General features: G+C 40.4%; 1 protein-coding gene across 1 annotated transcript; it reads right to left on the bottom strand.

Moving 5' to 3' along the window:
* Positions 1-203: 203 nt before the first annotated feature.
* Positions 204-16,577, bottom strand: LOC140238432 (uncharacterized). Its single transcript, XM_072318338.1, is given in 14 exon segments — positions 204-1,896; positions 2,671-2,790; positions 3,904-4,046; positions 5,577-5,706; positions 6,163-6,362; positions 7,134-7,269; positions 8,269-8,417; positions 9,596-9,713; positions 10,133-10,231; positions 10,737-11,541; positions 11,544-11,585; positions 13,383-13,437; positions 13,776-13,807; positions 16,447-16,577. Coding segments are annotated over 14 exon segments (2,139 nt in total). The 5' UTR covers positions 16,480-16,577; the 3' UTR covers positions 204-1,819.
* Between the last annotated feature and the right edge of the window lie 2,316 nt (positions 16,578-18,893).

The following is an 18,893-nucleotide window of genomic DNA, read 5'->3' as shown; positions in this document are numbered from 1 at the left end:
AATTGCATCAGTGGGGTGTGTAGGTTCAGTATAAGTGACACCCATATGTCGAAAGTTCAAATGACCCAGAGAAAACAGACCTCCGAGAAACTAACAGAACAGAGGGAGTTTCACTAAAATCAGACAAGATTTTTTGTGTTTTCACAAAACCATCAGAAAGTCTGGTAACTTACAGAAACAAATGAATTCACAAGTAGGCATCATTTACATAAAATTTCCAGATTTTAATATCCAAAGACACATAAATACCTCATAAGCAAAGACACTGCTGTCCAAATGCACTTAATCAACTGTACACACTTCTCTGTAAAATCACATAATCTAGGTACATTTTGTAAAATTCATAGTCAAAACAGCAATGCAACAATGCATTAAAAACTTATCTCAAGACATTCAGACTTTTTTCATTAGAGTCTGGTGCCGCAACAAAGAAAACTCTTATTCACACTCCTGTTTCTAAGAGTGGGGTGTGGACACATGAAGTGTCTAACCCAATTTGAGAGGTGTATTGGGGATTAAAATGAAACAAAATTTGAATGCATTCCTACTGTCCTGGAATATGACGCATTCATGCAGTTCTACAAACTGCCAGAAAAAAAAAGAGACAAGAGCATACATGAATACTGGTTAGTCTACAGATCAAAATAACCGATTGCTGATTACATTTAAAAGTATTTTTACACATGTAGGGTTTCTGCTAGATAGAAAGATCCGTCTGTACGGAGGAGTCTTTTATGTTGTTGTTGTTGTTGTTTGTTTGTTTTTTACATTATCGCTCTCCTCCGTGAGGGGATCCGTGAAGCCAGGACAGTCTCCGCGGAACATATCCCGACGACCAGATACAGACCGATCTTTCGGTCAAGGTTTCTGCAAGTTTGGCAACACAAATTAAGGTACTAGTTCTTCCATTAGAATCACACGCAACCACATGTTAACAACTTTAGAGAGGTTAAGAAATGATCACATAGATTGAATTTCTGTTTGTACATTTTCCTTTAACAAATTTGTAGGGCTTTGCCTGATGAGACAGTTCGGAGTTTGAATGCATCAAAGTCCATTTTGAAACATGTTCAACTGAGAAATTTACCGGATGAATTTTTTGAAATAAATGATGTTGTATACAGAAAGGGAGTAGGGCGCAAGGAACATAGAAATGACCCTATACAGATGACTTACACGCTTTCAAATAGCCAGAACTCCCTTCATACATACATCAGTCTCGAGCTCACAGATAATGTACAAAGTTCTCACAATAGGCATAAACTTACTTGAATTTTTCCCTGGATGGGACCACCCTTTTAACATTTGGGTGCAAATGCAAGGGCTAATTTTTTTCAAATCATATCATAAATTTTCAAAGACCACATATTGGTAATTTAACAACACCTCCACGTGTCATAGGTTATTTAAAAATTACGGGCATCATTTTAAATGTGATAAATCTGGCCAAAGCAGAATGAATAAATTGAAATTGTTACCTCAAATGGGTCAGACAATAACTGTTAATACTGAGTTCACATTTGTTGGTTATTTCAAAAGTACTGCCTACAACAGCAGATTGAAACGACTGGTACGACCAACTCCATCATGTCATGTCCACTTCAGTGCTACAGCTTGTATGGTTCCTCCGTTTGGCCACCGTTTGACCACCAGGTCCACCTTCGGCTTTGCATGACCACTTCGCAGCTGGTCACACTGTCGAGCATGTGTATTGTGGATATCATTTTTCACAGCTTGGGTCTCGCGTGGCGACCAAAAATTTCAGCTGACCGTGCAGCTAGTTCAATATGTCCAAAAGTTTGTTTCAGAGATTCAATTCCTAGTCATCGAATGTCGTCTTCTTTCCCTGGAAATCCTTGATGCCGTCTTTCTTTTGGAAGCCCAGCCCAGGACGTCCTGGAAATAAAAGTCAGACGTTTGGAGGTTCAAAATAAGGCAACGAACGACATTTACAAGACAAAAAAAAAAATAAATAAATACATAAAATATAATAAGAAAGAGGGAAAAGACAAAACAAAGATCCTACATCTAATGCATTTCTTCAGACAAGACTTTTAATCCCTGAATGGCAAATACGTTGTTCTAAAGAGAAGCAGGTTGACTGGTAATATCTGCAATGAAATATCCTTCTCGACATTTTTTTGTACTGCCACCCACAGAAATGGATCAGTTTGCTTTTACGGACTTGGTAAGATTTGCTTTACAAATTTCTTTTGAAATCTGTTACTTTTGACTTGACAATTGTTATTTATCTTTTTCTTTACTCTTCTGGACAATGTACGAAAGTAAATTACAAATATGCAGAAGTCATATTTATTTGAAATCATAAAGATGACATTTTATACCAGTACAGTCTCTGTTTTCTCACTGATTTTAGCATCTAGCTTTTATTGGCCAAGATGAAAATAATATTTGTTTTCTCATCACCTGCATCTTTTCTAAATTTTGCCAAATGCATCTTCTAGTAAAAAAAAACAAAAACAATGAAATGCAAAGCTTTCTTAATTAAATCAAATCCCATAGCTTTCAATACCACAAGTAGGCACAAAGTCAGAGCCACTTCTTTTCTTTTGAGGTGGTTTCACTGTCACTCAACGCGCAACTCAAGTGTCACTTCAAATGTTGGCACTTGACCACTTCATGCTTGACCACTCTGCGCATCGTACTGACCTCTTCCGCCTCCCCTTCCACCACCTCGTCCGCCGCCGCGTCCACCGAAGCCGCCACGGCCACCACCAAATCCTCCTCGGCCACGGCCGCCACGTCCACCCCTTCCCCTGAATCCGCCACCTGCAGGCAAGAAAGTCGAGAGAGAAATGGTAAACATCGTTGAGCTTGATGCGAGATAATCCAATACACAATAAGGTGCCAAAGTAGATGATGTCAGTAAAACACACATCAGTCTTTGGAATAAAAGCATAGCACCTCTCAGCAGTGTCATATTTGTGATGAACAATCAATCACCTGATCAAACTGTGCACACAAAATGTCAAATTAAAGAAATGAACATAAATTCAATTATGCAAAACTAGCACATTTTCTTTCTTTGAATAATATATACCAGGAAATGAACTGAAAAAAAAAAAAATGTGTTGTAGATTTTCTGCATCTATCTATTTGAAGTGTTAGTTTAGAATAGGAGACAGTTTCCATTTCATCAACAAAAATGAAATTCATAATGTTCTTTATGCTCATACCAATAGAAAGTTCTCGACAAAAAGTTTCAATGCCAACAAAAGTTCTGGAGCAAAATGTCAAGGTTTCATGTAGTTTGAATGAGATTTTAACCAAAGCCACTATTTCTAGTTAAATTCTACAACCAACTTTGAAATTGCTAAACATTCTCTCAGCTTTCACTTTTTCTAAGTTTGAAAAAAAAAACAACGTTCACTGTTATGTGTGTTTTATTTCACGCTGAATCAAAGTAAACTTCACCACAGGGCAAAGACCAATTTCAATTCATTTAGTGTTCTGCACATCCCAGTCCTAATACAGTGAGAACAGACCAATTACCATAGACTGGGGGTATTCAAAGTCAATAATCATTAGTCTGTTTACGTGTTCAGAACGAGCCGATTTGCTGCACACATCCTCCCATATGCGCCTGTCTGAGTTTACTCTGGACTAGTCTTAAAGGGATTATATAATTTTTGGTTGAGACCTTACTTCCTGCTCCTGACTTTTTTTTGTGAGATAATGAGAAACCTCTTATGAAGTCTGAATATGTATGCCTTACAATTCCAAAACCAATTTTCATCAAATAAACTTGAATTCCTCTCAGAATGGTATGCTCTGTATTATTTCAGAAGTGTTTTCCTGCAATCTCGCAGAAAGTTAAAAGCCCAATCCTCATCTCTACCAGTACACCATCCCTTTAAATGGATTAAAGAGTCGGGTCCATACCTCGTCCAAATCCACCACCGCCTCTGCCGCCTCCGAAGCTGGACCTCTCGCGAGCAAACTCCATGTACAGTCCATCCTGGCCAGAGAGAGAATCGATGGCCGACTGGGCAGTGCTGTGGTCATCGTAGTCTGCATAGGCAAATCTGTGTGATGGAAAATGTACCAAAACTGTTAACACAGAGAGCTTTGACCATAGGCCCATACTCACGACGGTGGTTTACATAAAAAATGTGGCTTAAAGGGGTGTGTACAGTTCTGGTTGAGGTAAGAATTTAATTTTAGCTTTTAACGTTTTGCCACATATTCAGAAACCACTCTATGAGATGTCAAAGAAAATGCAATTCTAAGGGGTATCAAAAGTTCATTTGATGAAAATCAGTTTTGAAATGGCCGAGATATCCAACAACAAGGTGAAACAAAGAGATCCTAATAAAAGTGTGGCCTGTTGCCTTTTTTAATTATCACTTTTTTGGATATCTCAGCCGTTTGAAAACCAATTTTCATCAAATAAACGTTGAATCCTTCTTAAAATTACATGCTCTTTCATATTTCATAAGAGGTTTCGCATTATCTCACCTTGGAATGTTCAAAACATGAATCCTGACCTCAACCAGTACTGTACAGTCCCTTTAAATTTCAGTCCATGAAAACCTAGTACCTTTCACATGTGCGTATCGACGTGTGATTATTATTGGATATCTTGCTGACATATGCGCAAATCTGTTGCGCATATTTACACGGAAGAAATTCGCAGAAACCATGCACTGATTTCAAACTAACTTTGTGAATATGGGCAATAGAGTACAGTGTTCATCATGTTCTCAAATACATCACACATACGACATGTATGCTCATAAACACTTTAATAGAGATTAATAACCATTGGTGATCATCACCCTTTGTACAAACTGACAAATATCTAGAAAGGCATTTCAGTGTTGGGCCAGCTTAGTCGACACAGGACATGGAGAGTCTCCTGTATGCGTGGATCTGACTCAAGTTTACTGTTCCCTTCGGTCTTACATGCAAGCGGTAGGAATGGCCACAGGCATGCCTTATTTGAAGGGTTTCTTAATACACCTGGATACTGATCAATTATTGCTCCTGCAGCAAATCACTCCATGTCGGCTTCTCACTACAAAGAGAGACAAGAAATTTCCCCGAAATGTTCTCACGAATACAACGGCAGCATCCAGAATCAAGTTCCAGATGCATCCACAGCCTCATGGATGTTGCCTGTTATGCTCATACTACAGTTACCCTAATTACACAGTTTCAAGCAAGGTCAGAATGTGCCCAGCAATCAATGAGAGGAAACATACATAGAGCTTTGGACAAAACCTAGAGGATATTGCTGACATGCCACCAGGTTCTTACTGGGATCCTTTGAGATGGAAACACAAGTAAAAATGTTTAGAGTCTTTGCTCACCTAATCGTGGGATTTAGCAACATTTAGACCCATCTTGAAAGACATGCTTCTTTTTGTATCATTAAAAAAATTCTACAATAACAATTGCAAGTACATCAAAGATCCGGTACACCATGTTGAATGTCCCACCTACCTAACAAAGTTTTCATATACCTCTCTGACAAACCTGTGCTAAAGCTGGAAAACATTTCACGCAGATTGTCCAGAAGATGAGTCAAATAACACTCTTCAATGCTCTCTTACCCCTTGATCTCATTTGTCTCCCGATCCCGGGGGATTCTGACTGCTGTGCATCCCAGGGATTCGCAGAGGGAGTCTTCTGTCGCATCAGATGAAATACCTTTCACGAACAGTGTCTTGCTGTTCGAGTTGTCTGCAATAAAATGATCAGCAACAAAATGATTTAGAACACCTTCTATGGGCAAAGTACATGTGTCAGGATAAGAAATTCACACAATGGCATTATTTTCAATAAAGTAGACTGTAGAAAAGGGTGTTACAAAACTGGATTTAGTAATGCTTCCATCTGAGTTAATCTGGCATGACCATGTGGAGTAATTCGCATACCACACACACACTCAAATGACACTGTGTTGAAACTTGAAAATAAGACATCAAGAACTACAGACAAATTAAGATGCACTAAAACAAAATACCATCAATTTCCCCCAGTCAGGAAGGCATAGGATTGTTAATGTGGGGGTCATTATTTTTTTTTTCTTGATACTAGCTTGTCATAGAATAGCATTGACCAGGTGAGAGAGTCAAATCAATTTTTTCACGATAATTATTTAAAAGTTGCACAAGAGGGTTCTGCCATAACACACACCTCCGCCACCACCACCGAAGCCACCCCGGGGCGAGTTGAATCTGCCGCGGCCCCCGCGGCCTCCTCCTGGCGAGGCAAAGTTCTTCCTTTTGCTGCCGCAGTAGTCCAAGATGAGGGACCAGCCGTCGATCTCGACGCCCTGGTGGGCCTTGATCGCCTCTTCTGCAGCCTCCTCTGACTCGAATTCGATGAAGGCAAAACTGGGGATTGGGGGAGGGGGGAAGAATACACATCGGGGAACCTCATTATAAACAGCTGCTGCTTAGGATCACTGAAATTTCTTTGTTATTCAATGCACTCCCGTAACAAACACGGAGCCCTATAATGAAATTACGGCTACAACGAAGTAAAAATTCAGGCTGCAAAATTATCCGCTGTCTTGTTTATTTGCTCAGTTGAAATAAAATTTCGATATCCCGAAAGAAAATTGGCGGTCTCGAGGACTTCGATATAACAGGAACAAGGAATTTAAAAAGAATAGGACCTGAAAAATTACCTTGCTTATCAGGCATGTCTCTATATCTGACCTTGTTATAACGAGTAAGTCAAAACAGAAGAGTATGGTAAGTAATCTCTGATCAGTATTTAATAATTTTTCTATTGATTATAAATGCCCTGGTATGGAAACTACTGCAGAAACTCACAAGGCAGTTCACTTTGGTCCATGACTTATGCAACTTCTGATGGCATAAATGTAAATAACACATGTGGGCAAGATGTGTGCAGACTTCACACTGGTTGTACATTACAATTTTTTATTGTGAATACAATCCAATCTGCCTTTACGAAATCAGGCAAGTGGCTGTATGTTAAGAAGGTTTGGATTTACACATTTCTGCAAAGTTTCTAGTACAAGTCTGCCATCATCAAGTCTTTTCGACAGTGACCTAAAGAGCCCGTTTTTGGCAAGAACATGGGGTAAAATGTCCAACTGATGTCACACAGGATTTAGGAGTGTTCAACTAGCTCACCCTTTAGGCCGCCCTTCTTCGTTGACAGGAATCCTGGCATCGGATGCCCCAAATGTCTCCAGCAGTGTCTCCTTGGTGGTGCTGTAACTGAGTCCCTTGGCAAACAGAGTTCGGTCATCTGAACCCTCGCTTCTCCCTGGAGGATAAGGATACAAAATGTTAAATTTCCTCACTACCTTTAAAGGGGATGGCTAGTAACTGATCAGAGGGAATCAGTGGGAATGCTGGGGGATGACTGTTCCAATTCTTGCGGGATTCGTTTAAGAGTACATTATGTATCTATTGCTGTGTGAAAATTGTTTGCTTCAGAACGGTCTCACATTCAAGTAATGTGCAGTTTAATGCCCCGTCACTGTACAGGCATGCTAACCTGGAAACATAAAACTGCACATTGAATATGAGACCACTGATTCGCACTGATCAGTTACTAGCCATCCCCTTTAAATATAAGCTAGTTTCCCACAGCCTGTTTGAATCATTTTCTAGGCATTATTTGCTGAATAACTTGTTTTGCAGAACAACGATATGAGATGTTAAATTTCCTCACTACCTTGAAATATAATCTACTTTCTTACAGCCTATATGAGTAATTTTCTGGGCATTATTTGTCTAATAACTTGCACAGCAATTTTTGGCACAAACTGTTCATACACCATGAGCTTTCTCTTGAAATTTCAGTCTTTCCAACAATCTGACAACCAACACTATTTTTGACCAATCATGATTTAGCAGCAGACTTACCAAATACACTCTGTTCCCATAAACTTTTTTAGAAGTGTCCAAAAACCTATGTCCTACACATTTCATCTATACATACACGTACTCTGGAATAACACTACATGCTCTACAATATTAGATGAATCTTTGTGAAAAGCTGTTACATTAAATATTGACCATCCTGCGATTCATGTTGCTTTCAAGTGATGAATATCCATGAATGGTAATTGCATACGAGGAACTAATGTTCTTCACGCTCTTCACATAAGGTTTATGCAGGTCAAAATAATAATAAATGAATAAATAAACATGAATAGTATTTGTGCCTAGCTGGAGGGTGGATTTAAAAGGAGTTTGTGGATACAGATTGCCTAATAATCAAGGGGGGATTATTCTCAAGGCAAGCTCTTCATCTTACTTGGTGTGTGAGCAGCTTTCTGTGGTGCCTTGCTGCTGTCCATCTTGCGGCCGCGCTCCATCCGGATGATGCTGCCGTTGAGCTCGCTCTCGTTCAGCTCCATGGCCTTGTTGAACTCTTCCTCCGTGGGCACGTCCACGTAGGCAAACCTAGAGGAAAACCGAATGTCGGACTTGTTTTATATCAGGAATCAATGCCCTGCATACAGTGGCAACATTGTATGCGACATCTCGCACTTTGATGTTTAAGCTGTATCCGCTGTGGAGTCACAAAATCTTATCTAGTGGGCTCCCATTATAACAAAGTCCTTGGGACCGGTAGTTATCTTTCGTTATAAGCAAACTAACAATAAAAACACATAGAGCAGATAATGTTGCGGCCTCAAAGTTTACTTCATTTTCACCCAAATTTCGTTATAACCGTGTTTGTTTTAATGGGAGTTCACGGTCACTGCACAAAATGCAGTGTAAACTACTTCACAGCTTAAAACTGACTTAAATTCTGTAAGGGTGTCCTTCATGGTATGAGATTTGAACCTTCACTCACATCATTATCTGTTCATTATTCGTATTTCAAAAAACTACTGAACATTTGCTATTTCCAAGCAGGGAAAAACAGTTGACCTTTTTTGTCCCTCTGTAATGCCCCACCAGTGCTTTGCACATGTAAGACTGCATAAAAATGCTAAGAAACATACTACATGCTTGCCTTAACACATAATTTTTGGCAGGTTTGAAAGTGAGCTTGAATATTTTTTTCCTCATTATTTTTTCTCAGGCTCTCAGACAAATGCCTCGTCGTTGATTTCAACATTCACACTGTCATTTCAGCGATGCAACAGTCATCATTGAGTCTGGATACCTAGATACCATTAAACAAGTGAGCATACTTTGAAAATCTGCATGTATCTATTTTGCTGGGCCCTGCAGGAGTTCTAATTTGCAAGCCATGCCAAGTTAATATTCTTTAAACCTCTTATTAGATAATTAACTGCACAGAACTCCTGTTTCAACAACGTCTCTGTGACAGGCATTTATCTTTCGTTAAACTAAAAATTTTGTTGTAGCCAAACAAATGAAGTACATAAAGACATATCACTGATAATAATTTTGTTTTTGGGACCTGGATCTTTATTTCATTGTAATTAAATTTTGTTACAACTGTAGCACCCAGTACCTCTTGTTTTTCTTTTGACATGTAAATATACTGCACTCATATCCTATCGCTCCACCCCCCTCCCCCCCCCCCCCCCCAGATAATAAATACAATGGTATGAAAGGTTATAACTTCATTAGGAACATTGACAAATTGCACAAGCATCACTTACTTCCTGCTCTTCACCATGCGGGCATTGGAGCATGTTACACCGTTCTCCTCAAAGAATTCCTGGATCTGCTCTGGAGTGGTCGATGGATCTACTTTTGCGATGAAGATACTGATCACATCTGCATGTAGGAACAGAATTGAGGGGAGGGGGTTAGATTAGTATTTCTTCAAATACAACTAAAGGACATTGGTGTACCTGTCAGTTTTTAACTCCATGCACAAACACACACAAAAAAGGAAACACATTGTGATCAGTTGTTTAAACCTCACATTAGAAATATTAATTTGCTCTTGCCTGTACTGAAAAACATCTGTCTTGAGGTACACCATTCAACATACAGTGGACTCCCATCATAACGGAGTGCTTGGGACCGGCTTTTTTCTTCTGTTATATCGAAATATCCGAACAAATAAACAATAACAAAACTTAGAGCTGATAATGTTGGAGCTTAAATTTTTACTTTGTTGTAACGGGAGTGCACTATGCTGTGCAAATAAGGGGAAAAAATACCAAGGACTCAAACACAGAAACACTCACCAGAGCTGTCCCCATCAGCCTTGGGCGTGGCAGCCCCATTCTCCTTGGCCTTCTTGGCTCCAGCTGGTGTCTTCACCTTCTTGACAGGTGGTTCCTCTTCTATTTATTTTTTTCAGGGGGGGGGGGGGTGGGGCAAAGACAGGGATTACAAAATTGAGCATCCATCCACTCACAAACTGAGAGTAGTTATGAAAGAGCGACTACAGGAGTACAAGTAAACTTGAGGAATACCAGTTGACAACTGATTTGTATCATAGCATCATTTCAAAGTGATTACTTTTTCTGTTTTCTTTTCTGTGGCAGCTACATGTACATTGAAAAACCATAAACATCCTGCACAAGATAAATTACCGCTGTTACAGTTTTTTCACAAGATATACATTTCATAAAGGATGCACAAGGAACAGTTTTCTGAAAATGATCAGAAACTATAGGAAAGGGACGTGTTGAAGAATTCCCAGGACAGTCTGGTGGCAACAACATCAGCATTTGCAAAGGATTATTATAATCACTAATGATAATTGTTGTAAAATTGCCTGGCACCCTTTTGGGAAAAGCATGAAAAGGAAAATAAACACAAAAACATGAAAAACATAAATCCTACCTTCATCACTATCATCCTCATCATCGTCATCATCGCTCTCTTCATCTGCTTCCGGTTTCTTCCTCTTCACAGCTGCCTTGGTAGGCTCCGTCTCCATCTCCTCCTCTTCACTCTCATCCTCGTCGCTATCGTCTTCATCACTGTCGTCATCGTCGTCCTCCTTTTGCTTCGGCTTGCCCTTCGCTGGAGCGGCCGCCTTGGCAGCGGCTTTGGGTGTGGGCTTGGCTTCCTCCTCGCTCTCTTCATCGCTGTCATCCTCGCTATCGTCTTCATCACTGTCGTCAGCTTCAGCAGCAGCTGCCTTCTTGGGAGCGGGTTTGGCAGCCTTCGCAGGCTGCTTGCTCTGGACTTTGGCTTTGGGCGTCGGCTTCTCTTCCTCCTCTTCGCTGCTGTCTTCCTCGCTGTCATCCTCTGAATCGTCGTCTGAGTCGTCTTCCTCGTCAGCGGGCTTTGCCGGGACCTTCGCTTGTGCCTTGGCAGCAGGCTTGGTCTTGGGTGTAGGTTTCACTGGTGTCGGAGTTTCCTCCTCCTCGTCACTATCTTCATCGCTGTCATCGTCGCTATCATCTTCATCGCTCTCTTCCTTTTTGGCTGCCTTCGCTGGAGCCTTGGCCGGTGCCTTGGCTTTTTGTGCCTTTGGAGCAGGCTTGGCCTTGGGCGCCGGTTTTGTCTCCTCCTCTTCGCTGCTGTCTTCCTCGTCACTGTCGTCGTCGTCACTGCTGTCATCATCCTGGGGCTTCACAACCTTCTTTGGAGGGGCTGCTTGTTGCTTGGCCCCCTTCTTCATTGGCACCTCCTCCTCCTCTCCTCCTCTTCCTCCGAGCTGTCACTATCCTCCTCAACTGGATCCTGCGAAGAGCATACGAAGGGGGGGAAAAAATTGTCATTACTGTTAAAACTATTCTGACCGTCTTGTCTCCAATGACAGTAGTTAGTTTACACTTTGAGAGCATATCACTCAGTGGACTATACCATTGGAGGACCAGTCCAACATGAAACTGTCTAGGCAGGGTATTAATGAATGCAAGACATTAATAACCCCAAGGCAGTGTATACATACAAAGTCTCTTTCTCTTTAACCCTAAAGGGGCCGGGCTTTTTTGGCTATGCTCAGACCGGGGGGGGGGGGGCGGATTCCGCCCCCCCCCCCCCCCCATGCGTGAGACCCGCGTCATAATCTACAAGATTGTGTTATAAGATTTTTTGAAACAATCAATTTCTAATTCTAATTAATTAATTATGCAAATTAAGCTCAAGGTGATATTTTAGCTTACTTAAAAGCATTGAGAGTCTGTTTGATCTGTAAATCTGTTTTAGCATATTCAACAATTGTACATCACAAAAACTTCCAAAACTCATTTCAATTCTTATGTATTTTATTGTTTTCAGAATTTCTTATGTATTTCTTTGTTTTTTCTTTGTTTTTTCATTGGAAATTGTCACTGACCACTTTTCTACCATAATTAGCACAAAATTAATCAATGAAAGTGATTAATTGTAAAAATAATCAGGTTTTTATGCCTTTCATGACAGAGCACTGTTTTCCATAGGAAATGTACACAAAATCACAAAATTGTGCCCGTTTTGGAGCGACATTCCGTTACAAAAATGGGCGTGGCTTCGCAAAAGTATGCGCGGACGTTGCAAATTTGGTCTCAAAAGTTGCGCGAGACTTGAACGAAGAAAGTCAAGAAGCCTCGCGATGAGGCCTTCTCGCGTTACAGAATTACAGCGCGAAACGTCGAGGGGGGGGGGCGGATTCCGCCCACCCCCCCCCCCCCCCCCCCGGCCCTTTTAGGGTTAAATCATCCCTCTTATAAGCTTCTAGGTTTTCCACAACGCATACAAAATGCACGAGTCATTTAGGGGTGCGTTCAAGTGCTCTCCTAAAGCGAACTGTACTGTACCGTACCCGCGCCAGAGGAGTGCTCAAACGCTCCTAAAGTGTACTGTACTGTACTGTACCGAGCCAAAAGTGGACCACTTCCCGATGTGCTCCAAAAGCGTACCAAAAGTCTGTTGTAAAGCATGTGCGTATCATGCGCATACGTCACAATGCAAAGACATCATTCTCTTTGTTCGGAACAGCTGTAAGTAGTTCAAGCGCCAGGTGGATGACATTCTTGCTACAAACAAGCGTGACCTTTTCTAAAAATAACTCGTGAGGTACACTTTCTCGACAGAGCACTCGAACGCTCCAAAACTGGCACAGTTCGGTACAGTACGCAGGGCTCGACAGTAACGGTGGCCCCGTGGCCCAGGGCCACTAAAAACGCACGTCAGGCCATCAAAATTTCAGAAATGAAGAATTTGGTGGCCTGATCGGGCCACCAAAAAAGGTCGGATGTTTGCCTTTGGGCCACCAAAAATAAAAGTTAGTGTGGAGCCCTGCAGTACGCATTGGTTCAGTTCGCTTTGGTTCGCTTTAGAGCACTCGAACGCACCCTAGGATCATTTTCCTAAGCAACAGGTGGTAGACTGACTCAAACTAATCATAGATTTACCGCCTCTTTGTGGCAATCCCTACCCTAATATCATCATTTGAATGTGATTAATTTCATTTTGTGTATAGTGTTTTAACCTTCAGAATATTGCATTTCTTAACATTACTTGTCTTTTGGCACTAACAAGTGCTACAATACTTACTGGCTTAGGAGGGGGAACATTGTTGTACGCCTTCTTCTTGCCTTTCTTATCAGCCCTGAAAATAAAATGGAAATACAAAAAGAGATAGATCAACACAGAATATAAACAGTCCAATAAAAACTTCTTCATAAAGAAGACAAGTTGGGTTTCTTTCATGGGTATATGAACCAGCTTTATCTTTTGCAAGCATTTCTTGATTCCTTTTTATTTAGCAAATCTTCCCTTGTAGAGCACAACAAATATTCATCTCATAGAGTTTATAAAGAATATATATCTTTTTTTTTTCTTTCTTTGAAGATTGGAATTATATTTTTTTTCCTTCTAGAAATTAATCCCCTGACATTGAAATCTACAGTAGGTTAAATACATGAACATACTCTTAGAAAAACTTACTTTTTAGGGGCTTCTGCAGCTACCTTTGCAGCCTGTAAAAATGAAGAAAAATGAAGTAAAGATGTTGCAAAATATTGTAAAATTCAAATGAAGTAACATGAAATACAAGATTCTACAGTATACCATGCAATCTGAACAACAAAAACATTACAGATACATGTAATGTGATTGTTTCAATACTCTTTTTTTTTCTTCTTCAAAACACATGTTAAGGTTCCCTCCGTCACAAATTCTTCGCAAGTATGACTGACAGTATTCGTCGCTCAAACATTTGAAGAGCTACTTTTATAGATCTTTTCCGATATAAAGTTACATGTACATTTTTTGAAATTTTCAAGGCATGTCATGACCTACCACTACGATATACATGTATGCAACAAGTAATGTGTTCATTAACAAAATTTACTTGCAAGAGTTAATTCAGTAGTTGATGACATTTTCTCAGTTTCTGTGACTCATAGCTGGGGGTGGGACAGTTTATCAAGCTCAGCATTCAAATCCCAAAAATGTGACTTCACATTCATCACTGTTGTTATCAGTCATAATACTTCATGTTGAAGAAAAGGAGACCTTTTACAGTGTATGAAAAAAAAAAGTCTACAGATATGCAAATAATGAAACAAAGACAATACAATTCACACATGCACCATGGCAACAGAACTGCTGTTAGGCCATTGCAATAGTCTACAATTAACTACTGCAGCAAAAACCAATCACCACAACACGGGACAAACAGCTTACCGTTGACCAATGACTGAGGTGGAATTGGTGTGTGGGCGTGGCCTGGTGATAAGCAGAGCGTAAGACATCCATCCACGGGTTGGTTGGAGTCAAGAGTGTCTTCCACTTCAGGCATCGTGTTTGGGCCATGCAAGGCCCTGCCACTCACTGCCTGTCCTCACACATGGGCCACGCCAGACCCAAATACCTTGCCTGCAGCCCTGGGCCACGCAAGACCCAGTTTAGGTATCAAATATTCAACTTGATATCAAACTAAGGGCCACGCCAGACCCTTTCCATAACACAACATACTGTTCGGGCCACGCAAGACCCTGTTCACTGGTCACTACACTTCCAATTCAATGGGCCACGCAAGACCCCATACACTGGTCACTACACTTCCAACTCACTGGGCCACGCAAGACCCTCCAAAACCGGCCATCACTCCGAACTTGCACTTGTGGGCCACGCAAGACCCATTTGTGGGATAAGCCCACCATATGTACATATCATGGGCTATATGGTTCCCATCTGGTGCTTTCAGTATGACCTGGGGCCACGCAAGACCCCCTGCCTTACACTTTTTTAATTGCTTCATACTCGGGTCACGCAAGACCCATATCTCTTTTTCCATTTCCCATCTCACAACGGGGCCAACAGATGGGTGATGAGAAAGACTAAAACCATCCCACCACCATCAACCACTTTCATCCAGTCAAGTTTGCCTTGATACGTTAGCAGGTTCAACATGTCCAGAAAGTGCACTTTTTGCCTCCTCACGCCAATCCACTGGACAGGTAGGCCTACTACCTGGGGGCACCTCCTCTCGAAAGATTCTAGTTTGGTCCTGGTGATGTGATTGCAGTTGAAATAACAATATAAAAAACTCCATTCTCACAATACTCGGCTCAGTCTAATTCAGAGCAACCAATTTTCCACAAAAATTTGCTGAAGGCACTTATCATTTTAAAACACAAGTTTGCCATCCTGAAATGAATTATTCCTTCAATCTTGTTTCTGCATCATGCATTGCATCAAAGAACAACACATCACTTCTTTTGCATTTAAAAAAAAAAAAAATTGTTTCTCTACCACTTTGTACAAGATGATCATGATCAGCACAGATCTTGGTTTTTTCTTAAATAAATTTGTATGACAAATCTATTCCTCTAATTTCATGACTTCCATTAAATTAAAATCTAAAAAATGTGTCCTTGAGTGAATGCCATCATTAACCCATCATTGAGGACCGACTGATGTTGCATAATTAAACACATTTCCCACGGCCCCCAGACACCTGCCCAAGTATTCTCGAAACTTGCCTTCAAACTGGTTAATTGGAATCATAAATTTAAGTATTTTGCGGACACAACCCGCCAGAGATACCTCTCAAATAAAATGCTTAAGACCTGAATTATTTACATGTCTGGCTGCAGGACCTGTAACTTTTATTCATCATTGATTCATTGACACACACATTGCTGCCTGTGACTGTAGACATGTGTAGTAAAAAAAAAATCTTAACGAATAATTGCCGAGTAGGCAGAGAACTGCTCTTTTATGGCACTGAAAAAAGTTGCATCATATTATAAGCCAAAATTACAACTCATGGCCTGGAAGATTATTTGTCCATGGTGACCAATATCCTTAAAGATTTGGTGTTAATAAGGGTGTGCTGCCTGCCGGTGAGTGATTGTCCTGCCCTGCGTGTCAGATTGACCACGCCACGTGGTACCGCTACTGCATGTGAACACACGAGTCTCGCACCATCATCTCGCACCGCCACCACACCACGCGATCGCCTATACAGTTTACTGTCGTACGGCTTGCACCACATACGCACAACACCACCACATGCACGCAGACAGGGAGTTCACTTTATCTTTGCAATCAACACAGCGCGTGTATTACGATCAAGGTAAAATTTTGAGTCAAGTTTATCTATACGTACCTTTGATTTCTTCTGGACCTTTGTGGAACCCATTTTGATTGTGTTACTTAGTTATTTGGAAGCAATTTCCAGTCTTTTTCACAAGAGCACTAGTCACACCACTTCACTGCGCACGTGCCACAATTTAAAAGGACGAACACGAGGCAGAGGCCGTACGTATTAGAGACAGGCTAGGAGGCCGGCTGGCATGTACGCACGTCAACGCAACTACATGTACCGTGAAAAACTGTACACATACATAGCCCACGTGCGTGCGTGCCGTCCAGAACGCGCATGCAATACACTTGATACCACCATTCCGCAAGAGGTTCTATGTACACTGTACATTGTACCTCTTTGCTTGATACCCAGTACACACCTACACTATGCAGTATACTGGGGACCATTTCATGAAGGAACTCGTCGGATAAAATATCTGACAAGTCTCTTTTATCCGACAAGTTTTGAGAAATTCTTTAGTCTGATTGGCTGATTTCTCTGAACTTGTCGGATATAATTGACTTGTCGGATATAATTGACTTGTCGGACATTTTATCCGACAAGTTCCTTCATGAAATGCCCCCCTGTACTGCCCTACTTTGGCAAAAGGAAGCAAGTGACATTTTCATGGATATTGACTTTTTTATTGATATGGCCTATTTGAGGCACTCTCTATTTAACTGAAAGATCCAGAAGTTACAATTTTGGCCCTTTTCTGAGATATTCGGGTGGCAAAAGGAAGCAAGTGCACATAATTGCATGAAAAAAAATGGCAAAAGGAAGCAAGTGCAACCTCATGATATGATTGTCACTTGCTTCCTTTTGCAATTTTTTATGCTTGTTACAAATCTTAATACTTTGGCAAAAGGAAGCAAGTATAACATTCTCATGATATGAATTGTCACTTGCTTCCTTTCGCCAGATTTTTCATGTTTGCTAAACCTGAAATACTTTGGCAAAAGTAAGCAAGTTACAACCTCATGATATGATTGTCACTTTCTTCCTTTTGCCAAATTACTTATTTCTGCACACTTCGGCAAAAGGAAGCAAGTGACATTCTTATGATTGTCACTTGCTTCCTTTTGCCAAGTTTTTATGTCTGCTACAAATCTATGATACTTTGGCAAAAGGAAGCAAGTTACATAATAATGAGTTTCTATGGGAATATCGAAATTCTTTGAATTGTCATAAATGCATCACCATATGACTTGCACGAATACCAACATTTTTTCTCATCACAAATTTCCATGTTGAAGGGCCTACCCCAAAACATATTTTCTTCATTTGTATGTGATGTCACTTGCTTCCTTTTGCCAAAGTAGGGCAGTGTGCTTCATAAAATTCGAGGAGCATCTTGCGTTTGGCATCGATCTGCATGCACTGGAGAATGATAAATAAAAGTAAAGAAGAATTTCAATGATTTTTCTTTTTCTATAAACATAAGGAAAAAGCAATTAGCTATTATATCCTTTAGAATGCAGGAGAATAATTGTCTTTTTGTATGTGAGTGTTTCAGTAACAAGTTGAAGGAATTCTTTCAAGTTCGTAAGTTTTGTGGAAAATGATTTTCATTGTACTGCATGCAGTATTGAAACGTCATAAATGCTTTTAAATCGCAATCATAAACACGAACACAAGGCATCTTGACAAATACCTAGGCCCTATCCTATTTACTCTCTTTACTCGATCAGTAGACTAAAAGAAACGGTTCCAAATAGACTGACCTACACATAGGCCCAGGACCCTACAATAGGCGCTAGCTATCGGGGAACAAAACAACAATATTTTTTTTAGATTAATATGAGGAGATTTTCCCTCCCAATCTATACATAGACTCTTCCTTGGTGTGAGATTCTACATTCTTTATCAGTTACAGTATAGCTAATAAAAATTTCACATTAATCAAAAATGAAGGCCTTAATGGTGCATAAATGGTCAAAATCACCCTCATGTCAGTATTTCTTTGGTTCCTTTCTAAAGATGCTTTTTGTCCCCCATTAACAAACCTGTATACACTGTATGGCATATGTGTGAATTTCTTAATAGCACATCGCATGCTTTTGATTAATTTTCTGACAATTATCTACAAGGAAATATCGATTATCATGCATTTGATGTTGCATTTGATGCATTTGATATTGGAACGGTCCATAGGGTGAATATACATCTGGAAATGAGGTACATGGTATCCAAGGGGAATTTGCTCCAAAGAGAAACATTTTTGATTCCCCTGAAGGTTTTGACAATGTTTTTCAATGCCTTATCGGTGATCTAGGGCCTAAGGACTACTCTACAGTAGGACATAGATGGCGTAGTGTGTGTAGATTGAGGACTGTCCCATCAATACAATTTAGGGGACATTGTCAGCATTGTTGAAAAAAAAAAGAAGAAAAAAAAAGGTGTATATAGGATGTGAGAAAAAAGGTATTTGCGGGAATGCAGGTACAGTACATGTATATCTACTTTTT

This window comes from Diadema setosum, chromosome 15 (genome assembly GCF_964275005.1).
Source record: "Diadema setosum chromosome 15, eeDiaSeto1, whole genome shotgun sequence".
In the NCBI taxonomy this organism is placed as follows: Eukaryota; Metazoa; Echinodermata; class Echinoidea; order Diadematoida; family Diadematidae; genus Diadema; species Diadema setosum.
The sequence above is the reverse complement of the archived record's forward strand: the minus strand, read 5'-3'. Positions and strand labels throughout refer to the sequence as shown.